General features: G+C 39.2%; 1 protein-coding gene across 1 annotated transcript; it reads right to left on the bottom strand.

Moving 5' to 3' along the window:
• Positions 1 to 12268: 12268 nt before the first annotated feature.
• On the bottom strand, positions 12269 to 18278 carry nt5c1bb (5'-nucleotidase, cytosolic IB b). Its single transcript, XM_084432255.1, has 6 exons — positions 18089 to 18278; positions 17826 to 17993; positions 15854 to 15983; positions 15421 to 15543; positions 15077 to 15261; positions 12269 to 13807 (listed from the first exon to the last, which is right to left on the bottom strand). The coding sequence occupies exons 1-6, from the start codon at positions 18194 to 18196 to the stop codon at positions 13430 to 13432; spliced, it is 1092 nt and encodes a 363-aa protein (XP_084288381.1). The 5' UTR covers positions 18197 to 18278; the 3' UTR covers positions 12269 to 13429.
• Between the last annotated feature and the right edge of the window lie 1600 nt (positions 18279 to 19878).

Below are 19878 nucleotides of genomic sequence, written 5' to 3'. Positions count from 1 at the left end.
AAAAAAAAAATGTGTTCAATAAATATACTCTCATTAAAATGTTAATATAAAAATATAATTAAAAATAGACTTCAGAAACAAAATAATTGTAAAAAGTAAAGATTCTGAAAGCATTGAAGGAGATCCCATAATAATTTAATATAGATTTACAGTAGTAACAATAAATTGGATTTTAAGATATGATTAATATCTTCTTCTTTTTTTTTATATGATGGTTTAATTTCAGCCAGTGATTATAGTTTATAATGTGATAAATATGGATATTCTTCTGACAAAAATGCATTGCTTTGCTTCAGAAGGCCTTTATTAACTCCCTGGAGCCGTATGGATTACTTTAATGATGTATGCGCTTTTTTGGATCTTCAAATTGTCTGTTACTATTCAGTCATATTACAAAGCTTGGAAGAGCAAATATATGTTTAATATAACTCTGATTATGTTTGGCTGAAAGAAGAAAGTTATATACACCTGGCTTGAAGGTGAGTAAATTGTGGGATGAAATTTTGGGGTGAACTATCCCTTTAAGGTGTGTTCCAGAGATGGTCTCTTTATTGGGATATAAGAGGGTGTGTGGCTCTACCATTTTAAAAAGTGTAACAACGGGTGTGTGGCTATACCATTTTAAAAAGTGTAACAACTTACTTACAAACATGTTGAAGATTAGTCGATGGGCTGTCGACTCATGAAATTATAAGCTCTTCCCTCACAAAATCAGTTTATTCAGCGTAGTGAAGCCTCTCCTCCATTGACATCCTTTAAAAACGTCCTTCCCTGCGTATCGCAGAGTTAGCAGATGTTAGGCCTACGCTTTTTTCGGTTAAGGTTGCAGGCTTGCAGTCAAGTGGCGCTGTGCAGATCGATCGGTGTGTCCCATCAAAGTACCGCAAGAGCGATTTGAAAGCATTCAGAGCTTTAATTGTGGTAATTACGACATGGCGTGAACGCAGCATCACTGTCGAAGAGTAATCAGCTGGTTTAAAATTTAAAATGAGCGGTTCATTTATAAATCCATAAGACCTTGGTGTAACCCAGGTTACTAAAGATGTTTTTATTTTTGAAATAGAAAAGAAAGAGACTGACACTTGTGTGAATGAACAGTTATTTTATTAAATATCTGTAAAGAAAAGAGAAAATAAGAATACATAAATTAGAGAAGAGTGATTTGATTTAATGAGACGATGATTGGTCCTAATAAACGAATCAGAGTTGGCCGCCTTAGTGGGTGGAGTCATCGGAGTCGAGAGATGATGCAATGATCATTTTTCCCAGAGAAGCACCTAAAAATGAAGCAGTGAGCGCGATCTGAGAAGAGAAAGAATTAGACTGAGCGAGCTAGTAGTAGTTTAGAGAGATTTAGAGATATAGAACATTAAGATTTTGAGAAATAGAAACAGAATTTGATACTGTGATGATTGATTTTGAGTAAAAGTGAAACTAGCTTTTTGTACGTGCATTGAAGTACGGGCCTAAAGCTGAAAGAGCTGCCGCGAACTTTTTCTAATTGATATTAGAGTACTCTTGGTAAGTGAAGTTTTCGTTTTATTGTTATTACTAAGGTTCTTATGTATAAATATCCGATAAAATGTGTTCAAATGCCAGATATGTGTGTTATACTTAGCTTAGTGCATGTAAGAGTCAACCTTCTGGGAAAAAAAAGGGAAAAATATAGAAGATTTCTTCATAAATGTGTTAAATAAGTGATATTATAAAGGGAGAAGTTATTTTTGATGATTTGTGAAATGTGAATTTATAGGTTTTGTCGAATAACTGAGTTTGAGCAAACGGATGAGTGTGACGCACGTGTAGATTGAGCAGATGAGGCCTAGCGCGTCATTTGAAATCCTGTTTTTATGTATATATGAGAAGTTAATGTGTTAATATTATATGAAAAGTGAAGTTTGAAACGTTAATAGTTGAATATATTGATATTAAGTGTGGTAATATGTGTATTTTTGAGAAAAGGGCCTAATTGTACTTTTGGCCTTGTTTTTTTTCAAGGTTGGGTTTTTTTTCCCTTTTCCTTTTTTTTCCTTCTTCTATATCCTTTCGGGATTTTCTTTTGGTTTTGTCTGCCATTTTCTATTTGCTGAGTTTGGATGCTGCTTTCTGGAACGAGGATCGGGGAAGCTGCACGTGAGATGTCCCTGCTTCACTGCGAAAGTTCGAGAGTTGGTGCAAGCAGGAACTGGCGAGCCATGCCCAAATAAGGATCGAACTGAGAATCGCACTGTGAACTGTGTGGTAGGGTCGAGTACATGGTTTCTCTTCCTATCCTACCGAACCGTGAGTTAATTTGAGTTTGCGGAAGAAGGATCTCGTGAAGGAACATTGAACTGGAGCTGAGAACTAGTACAATCTCATATCACATTGAGATTTCTGTGAACACTGAGATAATTTGACTGTGAATTATTTTCCTTATTGTTGTTATTTTGTTTCAATTTATATTGTGATTATTTCTTTTGAATTATTAAGAGTTTATAATTTCTTTTCTTTTTTTTGGGTAATAAGAGTGAACTGAAAGGTAATTCGAAAGGTTGAAATTGAAAAGAGTTACATTTAAATCAGACCAAAAGGGAAAAGTATTCTTAATATAAATAAGCCAAATTAGGAATAACTCAAATAACTAAAGAAACCATATATCTTAATTATACCAAAATAAGTTAATTAGGTAAAATTAGATTTAAAATTAAATAGACCGTATAAATTATAGTAGATAAAAAGAAAGACTAACAAAAAAAAAGGGGTTATAATTAGGATATAAATAAGAGTTTATTTATTTCTGGTTTATTTTCTTCTGGTTTATTTTCTTTTATTGACGTGTTGAGTTTAATTTTATTGTCTTTTTGAACATTTTCTTTCGTTTGAATTGCTTATTATTCCTTTTAAATACAACTTGCCTGTTTTCCCAATTTAAACAGTGTGTCCCTGTGCTTCTTTGCTGCTAACACAGTCTCTTGAGCGAATTCTGGTCTTCTGATCGTTGGTCCATAGATTGAAGCAGTGTCTTCTTTCACGCCCCTCTGTGTCTTTTATTGAGGAGGGTGAGGGTAACACACTTGCCACGACACGGGTTACAGAAAGTTGGCGAGCCAGCCAGGAGACTGTTGCTTAGCAACAAGGATAGTAGTAGGAAACAAGCTAATTAGTAACCGAATTTTTCTCAGAAGCGTTGATCTTGTGTTGTGACAATGGAAATCATTGAGAGAGAGAGTGTGGACGTAGCAAATGCGCTTCTTGTCAAAGGTCTCACGTTGACCGAAACAGATGATGAGCTGAGTACTTTCTTGCAAAGGTATGGCTCAGTTAAACGTAATTTGATAATTGACGATCAAACGTCTGAGTTCCATCAGCATGCCATTGTAGAATATGCTCACAGCTCTGCAATGTTGGACTTAGCGCCAATGTTACCCATAACTTTGGGAAGTCTTTCGAATCCAAGTGTCATGTTTCAAGTACGAGCTTTGGCTAGCGTCTGTAACCAGACGGCCAGTGAGAAACCTCTTTCAAATGTGTTTCAGGAGGAGTTGAATGAACTCCAGGAAGTTCACTCTACCAACTGTACTCCAGAGAGAGCGCGAAATGTGAGCTGTGATGATTCCAGTAAAGCAGAAACAGTAGGAATGCGAGGTTTAGAATTCAAAAACCCAATCAAGAGACAGACGAGCCCTATGGCCTTTCCAGAAACCACTGTTGATGGTGTTACAGTGACTACTCGTTCTGGTTTCCCCATGAACGTTGTAGACCCACCAGGTATTCAGAAGATGGTTGTAGAGCACATAGTGAAGTCAGCTGATGCTGCGATGTTACAGCAAACTTCAGTCCGTCTTAGGAATTTCTCAGGGAGGTGCCCGCGTCCTCCAAATGAACCTGACTTTGACACTTGGCGAGTAAGTGTAGAACTCCTGCTAAGTGATCCGGCTATTTCCGATTTGCAAAGAGTACGTAGGATCCTAGATAGCTTGTTGTCTCCTGCCGCAGACGTAGTGAAGCACGTGCGACCTCCAGCTTTGCCTGCGGTGTACCTTGAGTTGCTAGAATCAGTGTATGGTTCCGTAGAGGATGGTGACGAACTGTTGGCCAAGTTTATGGGCACTTTACAGAACCAAGGTGAAAAGTCATCAGATTTCTTGCACCGGTTGCAAGTTCTTCTGAGTTCAACGATTAAGAGGGGAGGTATCGCGGAGAAAGATCATGATCGTTGTCTTTTGAAGCAGTTTATGAGGGGATGTTGGGATAATGGTCTCATTGACAGCCTTCAGTTAGGGAAGAGCGGAACCCAGCCACTCACTTTCGCTGAGTTGGTTGTGTTAATTCGAACAGAAGAGAATAAACGTACTTCCAAAGAAGAGAGAATGAAAAAGCACCTTGGGTTGCCAAAAACTCCTGTTGGTTACCCGAAACCTCGAGCTGCCACCCAGCAAGTGTCAGTGTATTCTCATGAAATACCAAATGCTAGTAGTTCTGAAACAGATTCTCTGAGAAAGCAACTTGCAGAAGCTCAGGCTCAACTTGCTACTTTAGGTAGAAATTCAGATCAGAAACGCCAGAACGGATGTTCTGAGAAAACAGAATTTGATGCTTTGAGAAAAGTAGTGGAAGAGTTGCGCGCTCAGATAGCCGCTATGCAAGTTTCCATGACTCAAGAAGCAAAACGTGAAGATTCAGATAGCTTAGAAGTCGCTAACCTACGACGACAGGTAGCTGAACTGCAAGCTCAGAATGTTGCTCAGAGAAATTTTAGAGATCACTCCCGTGTGACTGCTGGTCCTCGAGTTTTTCCGCCTCAGAATTTGATAGAGACAGATACTGGTCGAGATGTTAGGAGGGCCCAACCAATGGCCAATCGGCCTCGTCCCGGATATTGTTTCCGATGCGGAGAGAACGGTCATTTGGCTGTTGCCTGTGATAATCCAGCAAACCCCTTGAGAGTTGAAGAAAAGCGTCGTAAGCTGAGAGAGCAGCAGGCCCAGTGGGACTCTCTGCACGGGAATTCTTCCTTGTCTTTAAACTAAGGGACGTTTCTGTAGCGGGGCATACAGAGACGAGGTGTAACTTTAACCGCCCTAAGTGTCACAGACAAGCGGCCGTCGCGAGTAATCAGAATAGATCACCCTTAAAGAACCTGCCAGAGGGATTAGTAGGAGTAAAGTGCACAGCGCATATTGTCATTGGGGGTAAAGAAATTAGTTGTCTCCTAGACACAGGATCTCAGGTTACTACCATTCCCCAGTCGTTTTACGAGTCGCACCTGTCTGATCATCCGTTGAAGTCATTGGGAAACCTACTAGAGGTAGAAGGAGCCAATGGACAAGCAGTTCCATATCTAGGGTACATAGAGTTGGTCTTGAAGTTTCCGAGAGAGTTCGTGGGTGCAGAAGTTGAAATCCCTACCTTAGCTTTGGTAGTTCCGGACCTCAATAGTCTGTCGCAAGTTCTAGTAGGTACCAACTCCTTGGATGTGCTTTATGGTCACTGTATCAACGAGAAACAGAATAATCCTTGTTCGAATCTTCATAGGTATCAGGCAGTGCTTAAAGTCCTTGAAGCGAGGAGGAGGCAAGCTAGCAGTGAACCATTAGGACATGTGAAATTGATGGGGAGTATCCCTGAGGTTGTGCCTGCCGGAAATACAGTAGTCTTGAATGGCTATGTTCAGCTTCAGGAACCTTGCTTAGAGAAATTGATAGCTCTTGAACCGCCTTCAACCCCAGCGTTCAGCGGTCTTTCGGTGGCGAGTTGTGTACACACTTTGCCATCCAGACGATCCTCTCAGCTGTCAGTTCTGCTTAAGAATGACACTCGGACTGATATAACAATTCCTCCTAAAGCTATACTTGCGGAGATTTACGCTGTAGAGGAAGTGATAGAGAGCACCAAGAGTTCTTGCGGAGTAGAGTCATCAGCACCTACCTCTGCCAACCTTACCTTTGACTTTGGAGATTCTCCTTTGCCTTCACATTGGAAAGAGCGAATTTCGAACCGGCTAAATTCCATGCCTGAAGTTTTCTCTTTGCATGATCTTGACTTTGGTTGTACTAGTCAAGTGAAGCACCAGATTAGATTGGCAGATGAGACACCCTTTAAGCATAGGGCGCGTCCAATTCACCCTCAAGACATCGATGCCGTTCGAAAGCATCTTCAGGAATTGATTTCTGCCGGAGTCATTCGCGAGTCCGAGTCTTCCTTTTCTTCGCCCATAGTGGTGGTCCGGAAGAAAGATGGTTCGGTTCGGCTTTGCATCGACTTTCGGAAGTTGAACTCTCAAACGATTAAGGATGCTTACGCGCTACCAAATCTAGAGGAGGTCTTTTCTGTGCTTACTGGTTCCAAATGGTTCTCGGTACTTGATCTGAAGTCTGGATTCTACCAGATCGAAATGGATGAAGCTGATAAGTGCAAGACTGCTTTCGTATGTCCCCTAGGCTTCTGGGAATTCAATAGGATGCCTCAGGGAATCACAAATGCGCCAAGTACATTCCAGAGGTTAATGGAGCGGTGTATGGGTGATCTTCACAGGAAGCAGGTCTTAGTTTTCATTGATGACTTGATTGTCTTTTCAAAGACTTTAGAAGAACATGAGTCGCGGTTAGTCCAGGTCCTAAACCGGCTTAAGGAGTACGGGTTGAAGCTAGCGCCTGAAAAATGCCGTTTCTTTCAGACATCAGTCAAGTATTTGGGGCATGTTGTTTCAAAGGACGGAGTAAAGACTGACCCGGCTAAGATTGAAGCTCTAAAAACTTGGCCGAGGCCCACAAATTTAAAAGAGTTGAGAGCTTTCTTAGGCTTTGCGGGGTACTATAGGAGGTTCGTGCGTGACTACTCGAAAATGGTCAAGCCTCTCACGGGACTCACTGTAGGGTACCCTCCACTGCGCAGGGGCCGCAGTGGGAAGCGAGAGAGGAGCGAGTATTTTAACACGAAAGAGCAGTTTGGTGATCGATGGACTGATGCATGTCAGAATGCGTTTGATGATGTTATTTCAAAGTTGACCTCTGCTCCTGTCCTGGGCTTTGCTGACCCCAGACTTCCGTATACGCTCCACACTGATGCTAGTACTACAGGGCTGGGTGCGGCATTGTACCAGGAGCAGGACGGGCAGATGCGAGTGGTAGCGTTCGCCAGTAGGGGATTGACAAAAAGTGAGGCGAAATATCCGGCACATAAGTTGGAATTTCTTGCATTGAAGTGGGCTGTCACAGCTAAGTTTAGTGATTATTTGTATGGTACAGACTTCACTGTTGTAACAGACAGTAATCCCTTGACGTACGTTTTAACATCTGCAAAACTTGATGCTACCAGCTACCGTTGGCTGTCTAGTTTGTCAACCTACACTTTCAAGCTCCAATATAGGGCTGGGAGTCAGAATCAGGATGCGGACGGTCTTTCCCGGCGTCCACATGGTGAGCCTTTTGATGATTTGGTCTCTCAGAAAGAACGAGAAAGAATTGAGAAGTTTACACTTCATCACCTTGCAGATCCTGAAAACAAGTCTGATGTTCTCATGGCAGATGTAGTGAGGGCCATATGTGAAAGGCATCAGGTGATTAGTTTACCTGAAAGTCTCAGTTTGACACACCCTTCTATTACATTAGTTGAGTCTCTCGCTCATTGTGTTAATGCTTTGCCGAAGGAGTTGCAACATGAGACTGAGCATGGGTTGCCTGCTCTTCCCAATCTCTCTGAGGCAGCATTGGCAGAATGGCAAGAGAAAGATCCAGAGCTCAAGGTGATAGTTGAGTGGATGAGAAATGGAACTAAGCCAGGTACCCTGAGGGGTCAGCCATCTGATTTAGCATTGTGGTTGAGAGAATGGAGTCGATTTGAGTTGAAGAACGGAGTGTTGTATAGAAAGAAGCAAGAGAATGGAGTCTTTCACTATCAGTTAGTGTTGCCAGTTGGACTAAGAGACATGGTGTTGCGTAGTCTTCACGATGATATGGGGCACTTAGGTATTGAGAGGACTTTAGACTTGGTGAGGTCCAGATTCTTTTGGCCAAGAATGTCCCAAGCCGTGGAGAAGAAGATCAAGACGTGTGAACGTTGCGTGCGTAGAAAAAGACCTCCAGACAGAGCCGCTCCCCTGGTTAACATTCAAACCAGTAGACCCTTGGAGTTGGTCTGTATGGACTTCTTGTCATTAGAGTCAGACCGCAGTAATACCAGTAACATATTGGTTATTACGGATCATTTCACGAAATACGCCGTAGCAGTACCGACCCAGAATCAAACGGCTCGTACAGTTGCGAAGAGTTTGTGGGAAAACTTCCTGGTACATTATGGGTTTCCCGAAAAGCTACATAGTGACCAAGGACCTGATTTTGAATCCCGTACAATAAAAGAGTTGTGTCATGTAGCGGGTATTCACAAGATTCGTACTACGCCTTATCACCCCAGGGGTAACCCGGTAGAGCGTTTTAACCGGACGCTTCTCCAAATGTTGGGAACGCTAGAGAATGAGAAGAAGTCTAGGTGGAAGGAGTTTGTAAAGCCCTTGGTACATGCATACAATTGTACGCGTAATGATACAACAGGGTATGCTCCTTATGAGCTTATGTTTGGACGTCTTCCTCGGTTGCCTGTAGATTTAGCTTTTGGATTGCCAGCAGAATCTCCAGCTAAATCTCACTCTCAGTACGTTAAAGATTTGAAAGAACGGTTGCGAGAGAGCTATGAAATAGCTAAGAAGAATTCTGCTAAGATAGCAAAGCGCAACAAGGGAAGGTTTGATAAACGTGTGGTTGATTCAACTTTGGAAGAGGGTGACAGAGTTCTTGTGCGCAATGTTAGGTTGCGAGGAAAGCACAAGCTCGCAGACAAGTGGGAGCAAGGAGTTCAAGAAGTGGTTAGGAGAGCGGGCGATTTACCGGTGTACACTGTCCGACCAGTTGGGCAGAGTGGTCCCCTCAGGACATTACATCGTGACTTGTTGTTACCTTGTGGATTTTTGCAGCCGAGTCAACATGAGAAACAGCCTAAGCAAAGGGTTCGCAGGCCCAGAACTAGAGCCTGTGCAGATGATAATGATTCACAAGAGCCAGAATCTGAGTGTGAATATGAGTCTGACACTGATCGATTCATTAATCCTGCAATTAGGGATACATTGGATTTTGAAACCCGAGTTTTGGTGAGCCCCGAGCACTTACCTTGTCGAAATCCTTGGAATGTCCCTGTTGACTTACCTGTGGATGAACCCCTGAGAGAGAACTTACCTGAATCTGGAGAAGCGGAAGCTCCTCCTGTTGGGATGGAATCTGTTCGTGTTGATTTAGAGATTCCAGTGAGAGGAGAACCAGAAATTGATCCCCGCTCTGAGTTTCCTTCTCAGGAAGCTGAAACAGAAATTGGTTGTGAAGGTGAAAACAGAAATGAAGAGAATCCAGTTCTGAGTGAAGCTAAAGATACTGAAATTGATCAAAGTGAACGAGAGAATGACACAGAGTCTGAAGAGGGAGTTATTCCCAGACGTTCGCAAAGAGAGCGAAGACCTGCTAAAAGGCTTGAATATCCCCAGTTAGGGAATCCACTTACCGTAGTGATTCAATCTCTGTTGCAAAGTCTAAGTGTGGCATTCAGTACTGCCTTAGAGGAAGTAAATGCTTCTTCCGTTGATGATGTACCTGTGGTTTCGATTCAATCCCAAAACGTGTAGATGCAGCGGGGCGTGCATGTATTCAAGAGGGGAGGGTGTAACCCAGGTTACTAAAGATGTTTTTATTTTTGAAATAGAAAAGAAAGAGACTGACACTTGTGTGAATGAACAGTTATTTTATTAAATATCTGTAAAGAAAAGAGAAAATAAGAATACATAAATTAGAGAAGAGTGATTTGATTTAATGAGACGATGATTGGTCCTAATAAACGAATCAGAGTTGGCCGCCTTAGTGGGTGGAGTCATCGGAGTCGAGAGATGATGCAATGATCATTTTTCCCAGAGAAGCACCTAAAAATGAAGCAGTGAGCGCGATCTGAGAAGAGAAAGAATTAGACTGAGCGAGCTAGTAGTAGTTTAGAGAGATTTAGAGATATAGAACATTAAGATTTTGAGAAATAGAAACAGAATTTGATACTGTGATGATTGATTTTGAGTAAAAGTGAAACTAGCTTTTTGTACGTGCATTGAAGTACGGGCCTAAAGCTGAAAGAGCTGCCGCGAACTTTTTCTAATTGATATTAGAGTACTCTTGGTAAGTGAAGTTTTCGTTTTATTGTTATTACTAAGGTTCTTATGTATAAATATCCGATAAAATGTGTTCAAATGCCAGATATGTGTGTTATACTTAGCTTAGTGCATGTAAGAGTCAACCTTCTGGGAAAAAAAAGGGAAAAATATAGAAGATTTCTTCATAAATGTGTTAAATAAGTGATATTATAAAGGGAGAAGTTATTTTTGATGATTTGTGAAATGTGAATTTATAGGTTTTGTCGAATAACTGAGTTTGAGCAAACGGATGAGTGTGACGCACGTGTAGATTGAGCAGATGAGGCCTAGCGCGTCATTTGAAATCCTGTTTTTATGTATATATGAGAAGTTAATGTGTTAATATTATATGAAAAGTGAAGTTTGAAACGTTAATAGTTGAATATATTGATATTAAGTGTGGTAATATGTGTATTTTTGAGAAAAGGGCCTAATTGTACTTTTGGCCTTGTTTTTTTTCAAGGTTGGGTTTTTTTTCCCTTTTCCTTTTTTTTCCTTCTTCTATATCCTTTCGGGATTTTCTTTTGGTTTTGTCTGCCATTTTCTATTTGCTGAGTTTGGATGCTGCTTTCTGGAACGAGGATCGGGGAAGCTGCACGTGAGATGTCCCTGCTTCACTGCGAAAGTTCGAGAGTTGGTGCAAGCAGGAACTGGCGAGCCATGCCCAAATAAGGATCGAACTGAGAATCGCACTGTGAACTGTGTGGTAGGGTCGAGTACATGGTTTCTCTTCCTATCCTACCGAACCGTGAGTTAATTTGAGTTTGCGGAAGAAGGATCTCGTGAAGGAACATTGAACTGGAGCTGAGAACTAGTACAATCTCATATCACATTGAGATTTCTGTGAACACTGAGATAATTTGACTGTGAATTATTTTCCTTATTGTTGTTATTTTGTTTCAATTTATATTGTGATTATTTCTTTTGAATTATTAAGAGTTTATAATTTCTTTTCTTTTTTTTGGGTAATAAGAGTGAACTGAAAGGTAATTCGAAAGGTTGAAATTGAAAAGAGTTACATTTAAATCAGACCAAAAGGGAAAAGTATTCTTAATATAAATAAGCCAAATTAGGAATAACTCAAATAACTAAAGAAACCATATATCTTAATTATACCAAAATAAGTTAATTAGGTAAAATTAGATTTAAAATTAAATAGACCGTATAAATTATAGTAGATAAAAAGAAAGACTAACAAAAAAAAAGGGGTTATAATTAGGATATAAATAAGAGTTTATTTATTTCTGGTTTATTTTCTTCTGGTTTATTTTCTTTTATTGACGTGTTGAGTTTAATTTTATTGTCTTTTTGAACATTTTCTTTCGTTTGAATTGCTTATTATTCCTTTTAAATACAACTTGCCTGTTTTCCCAATTTAAACAGTGTGTCCCTGTGCTTCTTTGCTGCTAACACAGTCTCTTGAGCGAATTCTGGTCTTCTGATCGTTGGTCCATAGATTGAAGCAGTGTCTTCTTTCACGCCCCTCTGTGTCTTTTACTGAGGAGGGTGAGGGTAACACACTTGCCACGACACGGGTTACATTACCTTTATACAGTGGAAATACAAACCGGAAGACAAAATGCAACCAATACAGCGCTGAAAAGGGGCGGAGCTACATAAGCTCTACGGGTGAGGCAACAATTATGATATATACAGTGAGGCAACAAAGTCAGCTGCCTAAACAGACTTTCTGATCAAATCAGTGTTGATTTGATTTCGTCCTTGGGAATTGATTGTATTTTTGGAAGTTGGGCATTGCAATGGCTAGTGTTGTCGAAATAGTAGAGCTCAGAGCTCAGAGACACATTGTTTGGCACAGTTCACATTTTGGTTGACGGGGCGAAAACAGATAATGTAGGTAATATTGTGTGTAATGTAAGTCACTTAATATGAACTTGTAGCAATAAAACACTTGTACCAAGAGCTGTGAGAACTAATGTGGAGGATTAATAGCTTAAATTTTTAGCTGTTCATCCCACAAAGCTATCATATGGCTTTTAGAAGACTTGGAACATAGTGTTCTGCAAGTGTTGTGGATGACTTTTATGGTTCTTTTGTAGCATCTCCTTTTGTATTCCACAGTAAAAAGCAATACAGGTTTGGAACGACATGAAAGTGTCAATTTTTTTTTTTTTTTTTGCCTTAAAACCTTAATTAGCTATCCCAATGACAAGTCTTGTTCCAAACCAATGCAGCATAAAATGACATTTATTGAAACCGCCTGATCACATTTGTAAACATACAAATAGCAATGCATTTCCATCTGGAGTTTAGGAGCTTACACATGACAAATAAATGACATTTATGAGACATATCACATGACAAAATAATTATGAAATTCAATGACATGCAACATAACCTTAAAATCAATTGTGTTTTTGATCATTTTAATACAAGCAGAGACATCAACACATTATGTAACTCTCATTTGCAAAACAAGCAATGTGTGGAAAGCAAATTAACCTCGGAGAACTTTGATGAGAACATATCACAACAGTAAATGATTGCAACCATAAAGCAGCATATAATGTGCAGATGATCAGCCTGTATTGCAAAGAAAACTCTAATAATGATTATGAATGTCTCACTTTAATGAAATCTAATGAAATTCAGAACAGACAGATAATATCTGTTATAAGTTGACTAAATACATTACAAAATGAGTCCGTGAAGTGTTTATTTGTTTAATTTTCTATTTATAAAATAGCTCTTTATTGATATATAAAGCAAATCAAAGTAAAACAAATATTCCCAAAATTATCAAACATTCCATATAAATATAGCATAGTAAATATAAAAAAACCCAAATAAAGATTTAAAATATATATATTGATAGTTGATAGATCCTGTAAACAGATGGATGGAAAGATGGACAGACGGTGACAGACAGACAAACAGATAGATAGATAGATAGATTAAACTGATAGATAGATAGATAGATAGTATAAAACAGATAGATAGATAGATAGATAGATAGATAGATAGATAGATAGATAGATAGATAGATAGATAGCAGTATCAAACATAAGGCCTTTACATGTCCAAAAAAACAAAAAATACTTTTCCAGCATTAATGCTAATTAAACAAGTTTTGCAAAAATATTTGTCTATAAAATATATTTCTACACTGTTTACAAGTACACAGCAGTTCCTCTAATATGTTTCCTTACATATCATTAAACAGGGGTAGATATTTTCATCTACACAATATTAACTATATAATAAACTCCCCTAGTGACTAAGGCTGACCTGCTGCTTTTCTGGTTCAATCAGTTTCCCTTTGTTATATTTCTGCCCTATCCCATATGGCACGTGGGCAGAAATAGTGCCCATCTCCTTGGCCCCTTCAATGTGGAACATCTGATCATCAAAGAATATGTGAGGGCGAATCTTCTGCAGCAGGGGCCCTTTAGGGGCCCCAGCGAGAAACAAAGCCTCATCAATCTCCAGGCCCCAGCTTCTGAGTGTCTTCAGCACACGGGCCCCAGAGCTCGCTGCACTTCTGGCCGTCACCAAGAAGGTACGGATAGGGCAGTTCAAACGCTCGTTCTTGGCATAGAATTTCTTCTGGAGCTTCCCTAGAGCCTCCAGAAAGCACTTAAGAGGACCCTGAACACGAAATAGAGCAACGTATCAGCCAATGGGATTAGAGAGAACCTGATCATCTATTATTTAAAACAGATGCTGGAGCAATTACAGCAGTCCACAATCCACATAAAATAAGAGTCTTAAAGGTATAGTTCACCCAAAAATGAAAATTAGCCCATGATTTACTCACCCTCAAGTCATCCTAAGTGTATATGACATTCTCCTTTCAGACAAATACAATCGGAGTTATATAAATGTATATATATATATGTCCTGGCTCTTCCAAGCTTTAATGGCCGTTTCTGTTTTGAAGTCCATCTATCCATCATAAAAGTGCATCTATCCATCATAAAAGTGCATCTATCCATCATAAACGAACTCCACATGGCTCTGGAGGGTTAATAAAGGCTTTCTGAAGTAAAGTGATGTGTTCGTGTAAGAAAAATATCCATATTTAAAAATGTATCGACTGAAATAACTAGCTTCCAGCAGACGGCCGTACGCATTGATTTACGATGGAAGACTAACCCTTGACCTTGACGCACGACGTAATGACGAACGCAGAAGCACAGAGGATAGAGCAAAACAAAACACCAGTCAAGAATTAGAAGTCTAAAATGAGAAGTTTTAAAGACAAATGTCGGAGGAGCTTGAGTTTGTTGCCCAGCCCTGTTTGTTTTAACCGCGAGAGGCGTCAAAGCTTACGCTACACCTACATCCTACGTCATATATCGCCAAGTGTTACTCTTTTGGGGTAAGTTGACTTGCATAGGCCGTCTTCCGGAAGCTAGTTATTTTAGTCGATAAAGTTTTAAATATGGATATTTTTCTTACACTAACTTACTTATGAAGGCCTTAATTAACCCCCCAGAGCCGTGTGGAGGACTTTAATCATGGATAAATGCACTTTTATGGACTTCAAAACAGAAAGGGCCATTCACTGCAATTAAAAAGCTTGGAAGAGCCAAAACATTTTTTTAATATAACTCCGATTGTATTCGCCTGAAAGAAGAATATCATATACACCTAAGATGGCTTGAAGGTGAGTAAATCATGGGCTAATTTTCATTTTTGGGTGAACAATCCCTTTAACCCTTAAACACATACCTTGGGTCTTTAGTGACCCGGGACGTCATTCAATACCTTTCCCCTAATTTTATCTCTGATGACTCTAAGTGCAATTCACCTTTATTCCTCAAGGTGGTAATGTCTGATACACAGTGTATACAGTAGATGCCATGCATAGAAGAATATCATGTGATCCACGTTTAGTCAAAATACCTGACATACCTGTGCAAGCGGTTTGTTCTCATTCATTTTCTCATGCTCGAAGAATGTGTCCAGGCCATGCTGTTTCACTATGATCTCTGACTCATCTGAGAAGAGCACAGCATCCCCATCAAAGGCCACACGCAGCTGAGTCTCAGACCGCTGAGTCTCCATATCAGGCTTAAACATGATGGCTGCCGCTATTCCTATTACAATGAACAAAATGTTACAACAGCCCCTTTAATGCGAAGCAAAAAACACTGGGTAGTAAAGTAAGAATAACATTCCTAGAACCCATCATTACTTTAAATGTACTGTAAATCCTTGATTTAGCTACATTACAGTTGTTTTTGTCATCAATTTACCTTCCTCAATGGCCTCGTGGACTTTTGAGGAGTCTTTTGAGAGGTAAAGGTTAGTCATGTAGGCCTTGAGGTAGTCAATTGGGCTCTGACCTCCGGTCATGCAGAATCGCTCTATCGTTAGATCTGTAAGAGGGGAATTTCCATATTATCATTCAGCTACTGGCTACTTTATCTTCTAATAGAATTTCATTGCATTCCACTGTGTATTATTGACTGTATATTTTCCCTTGTATGTTGTACATTGTTCTGTATTTAATTCTATCCTTAAGACAAACTCCTTGTATGTGCAAACTTAATTGTCAGATAAACTCCAAAGTCTTAACTTTCAGTTCAACTTCGATTGTAAACTTTTAAGGGTTGCTCAGAATTATGACAGTTTGTCCAGGCTTATGTAACATCCAGACCAGAATGCAGTGAGAAATTCCACACCTACCATAGTGATTTATGCTGTTAATGAGTCGCACCCCAACTTGGGCGTGATTATTAGTCATGAGAACAATGTCAAACAGCTCTTCACTGTCTGGATAGAGAATCCTCAGCCGTTCATTTACAGTCATCAGTGCCTGTGTGCACATTACAAGGAAGAATGTTTTGTTTTTATAAGAAAGGAAGCAAATATCTGTGTGTACATGTTATTCTGGAAAATCTTTACTAGCTATGTGACATAAATGGAGAGTAGCATGATCCTGCAATACCTGAGGCTGCAGTTTTAGGACCTCATTTCTAGGACCCTAGTTTTTTGTATGTACTAGCAGTTTATACTATTTCATTTTTTCATAAAAATTTATTTTTTTCTGACTGAAACTCTCTTCACATCCTGATAGCAATCAATAATGTGGTCTAAATATAAAAAAAATTATATATATTTTCTGTGGAAGTCTCGGGATAAAAAAAAATTCCGCCAATCATTGCATTCGGTCCGAATGCAATGATTGGACATTGTCAGCACGTTCGATAAGGCTATGCAGAGTTGTAGATACACAGACATCGAGTGCCACAAAAAAACAATAGCCGCCTTTTACAGTTCCTCCTGAACCAAAACAATGAGCTTATGCTGCGTACCATGTCGTAACCGTAATTTATAGATGGCGACCTGTGACATTCTATTCTGAGATGTTCACATCCTCAGACTCGAATTTGTGCGTTTCTATGTCAACACTGTCAACACCGAAATGAATCGGCAGCAGTCAGGTGGTACAGGTCAGAGATTTGTAAATTGTTTACGTTTGTTATTGCAATGTTATGTGCTTTGAGACATGAGGTAATTTAACGCCGTCTCCTATGACGCTTTGCTGAATCTGCTCTGGCTGTGTGTGTTCATGTGTTTTGAAGGAGGCGTGGATCTAATGCTTTTAAAGCTAGCTATTGCTAACCGCTCTGAATTTTCTTACCCTACCTTTAACTCTAAGCATTACTGTTGGTGACCGTCTCGACATTTCTAACCTAATTTGGTTCAATATATGAGCTCCTATAATCTGGTTATAAATTCAGTTTTCTTGGAAAGAAAGAATTGGCTAGGTGGTTATGCAAAAAAAAATTATAATAATTGTCGCTGGTATTGCAGGATTATACATTATTGTAAATAGAATGTTTCTATTATAACTTGTGCACTTGCAGTATGGGCAGCTTCACTGATTAAAATTGGATTGCTCTAATGGTGTGAATTCTGTGAATCAGTTCATTTCAAAGAAACAGTGATTCAGTGATTCTTTTATGTCATGATATTTAGCCTACATCACAACACCCATATGCTTGAAATGTTCCACTAAAGAAATATGTTTGCACTTTTTGTTGAGTTTAAAAAAGGGTGTGTTCACCATTGTGTCGCCTATTGCCATCATGACTCAGCTCATTACAATGTAATTTAGAACATTTATAATTTTTAACTTACAAAAATTAACTAATGTGTGCTGAATATAAGTTTACATAAATATTTTCCAGTATTTGTAACATTTCTGCTATACAGATATTAAAGCAACTTCATTTTTACCCTATCAGGCAAAACCTTGATAAACTTCAATGCTTTTCATGCTTTTAGATGGGACATGTCCAAAAGGTTCTCAATTCGATGAGTCGATAAGCGTTTGGGTCGAGGACTCAGTAATATAATTTATTATTATATTATTATATTCAGAACGATTTTTTTAACAGAAGCAATCGAGTCAATTCAAAAGAACAAGCATTCTTGAATCGGACATCTAGCGTTCTAGATTCACTTCCAGTGTAGAGGGTTGCACTTTACAGTATTCAATGTAGCCTACTTATTACAGTGACCATACCCACAAAAGTACTGCGTAGGCTAATGTGTAACTACGTGGGTTAAGTTAAGGTTTGGGGTTCAGGGTTACTATTATTACCCAGTTAGTGTGTGTGGATGCTGTACAATGTTGAAGTGTTATTCTCACTTTAACGAAAGGAAAAGCAACTCCTGGCTTCAATGGCTCACTCTCGTGCTCTTGCTGATGTTGAACATACTTCTCCACTCCTTCTTCCTCATATATCTTCCTTTCCGCGACCATATCAAACAATGTCCGTGAAGAAACTGCGATAGTAACGGCATGTTTCGGCTTGGGCTGTTAAAAGACACGTCCAAAAACAGTGTTAGCTGCAGCCTGCACTCAAACCTATATGAACATTGTTGCCTTGTTGAACTTGACAGAATACTCACGGGTCGCGGTTTCGTTGATTTCAAGCTTTCAAAGTGCGCTTTAGCAGCTGCCCAGTCTTTTTCCTCTGCTGTAGCTTCCTTTTTTACTGTTGGTTTTATTTCGCTCATTGTTTCTTATTAACAGGTCTGATAATGTTAGTGTGCTTGGTAAACTTCCTATGTTGAGTCAGGGCTGTATGAATATCAGACATCGAGGAAATGTAAAAGGGTTTGATGCTGAGGAGGAGGAGTTCCCTGTTGACGCAAGACGTTTGTGTTTTCACTCACACAGCAGTGACTATTCCGAGACCCACAGGCCACAGCCGGGTATTTTTATTCACTGTGAACAAATATGCGTTTCATCCAAGATCATGCCACAGTTTTAACTCCTTTGTAAAAAATATTTTAAATATATAGGTCAGCTTCATTTTTCTGTGATAGCCTACTGTGTGTCAGTATGTGATAGCTGTGATAGCCTGTGATAGCCTACTGTTTGGGCATATAATATAATATAATATAATATAATATAATATAATATAATATAATATAATATAATATAAAAATGTGTTTTAAACTTTGACCACACATTTTTGTTGAATGTTACAATCACTCTTAAAAATAAAGGTTCTTTATTGGCATATTGTTCCATGAAGAACCTTTAATATCAATGGAACTTATATTCTACAAAAGGTTCTTTATGATTCTTTAGATGATTTAAATGGTCTTCACTTTAAGAAAAAAAAAATGGTTCTTTTAAAAACCTTTCACTGAAAGGTTCTCTGGGGAACCAAAAATGGTTCTTCTTATAGCATTCTGCGAGAAAAAAAAAAAAAAAAAAAAAACTTGTGGTCTTTGCACTTGACCACTCGTCTACTTACAATGACATATTTCCTGTATTTTGCCTAAGAGTTCAATTGTGCTGAAAGACCACAAGTGTGTGTGTGTGGAACTTTTGATTACCTGTTGGGACACACTACATAAGTGTGGTAGAACTGCAAATAAAGTTTTTTTGTTCATAACTTTTACACATTGATTTTCAATATTTTAAACACTTAAAAAAACTGCTAAATGTCTGTTCCGTATGTAACTGACGATACAATTTAATAATTGTAGTGCTTAAAGTCACCATGAAATTACAATGGACCTTTTTTATGGAATGTTTCAGTATTAAAAATGATTTATCCATGATGCATATCATTATTTATTTTTTTAAATCCATGTGCCATCATAATCTTTACTCAGATTGAGGGTACGTTTACACGAAAACCATGTACTAAAACGGAAAAGTTTTTCTACAGAAAACAACATTGTCAAAATGATCACAGTGAAAATAATACAATAAAATAAAATCTGCATTCTGCTGCCAGGCCAGTAGGTGGCAATGTCACTATAGCCCCTTTCACACAGAGATTCCGGAAAATACACGGATAAAGTGACACGGGATTTGACCCGGGTTCGTTTGATTTTGGTTCATTCACACTGCCAGTGATTTTCCGGAATCAGAGTTGTTGAGTTGTGAATCAGGTTGGTTCACACACAACCCGTAAAAATCCCGTAAAGACACGTGACAGACGTGACATGTAATGTCTCAGCAGCGTCTTAAGTTTGCTTATGAGCTGCAATTTCTCTCTTGAGAAACCATACTTGTGCATTTTTTGCTATGATTTCTGATCATAAACTTGCGCATTTACGTACCGTTTCACAGCTGGCATACGATCCCGGCTTCAGCGTCATCACTACGACCGTGTCATTATTACGGCTTTTGTTCACACAGCGTGCGTTCCGGGACTGAACACGGCAATGTTAAGGTC

The sequence above is a fragment of the Rutilus rutilus genome (genome assembly GCF_951802725.1).
Source record: "Rutilus rutilus genome assembly, chromosome: 15".
Taxonomy (NCBI): domain Eukaryota; kingdom Metazoa; phylum Chordata; class Actinopteri; order Cypriniformes; family Leuciscidae; genus Rutilus; species Rutilus rutilus.
Note: the sequence above shows the minus strand (reverse complement) of the source record. Positions and strands in the feature narration are given on the sequence as shown.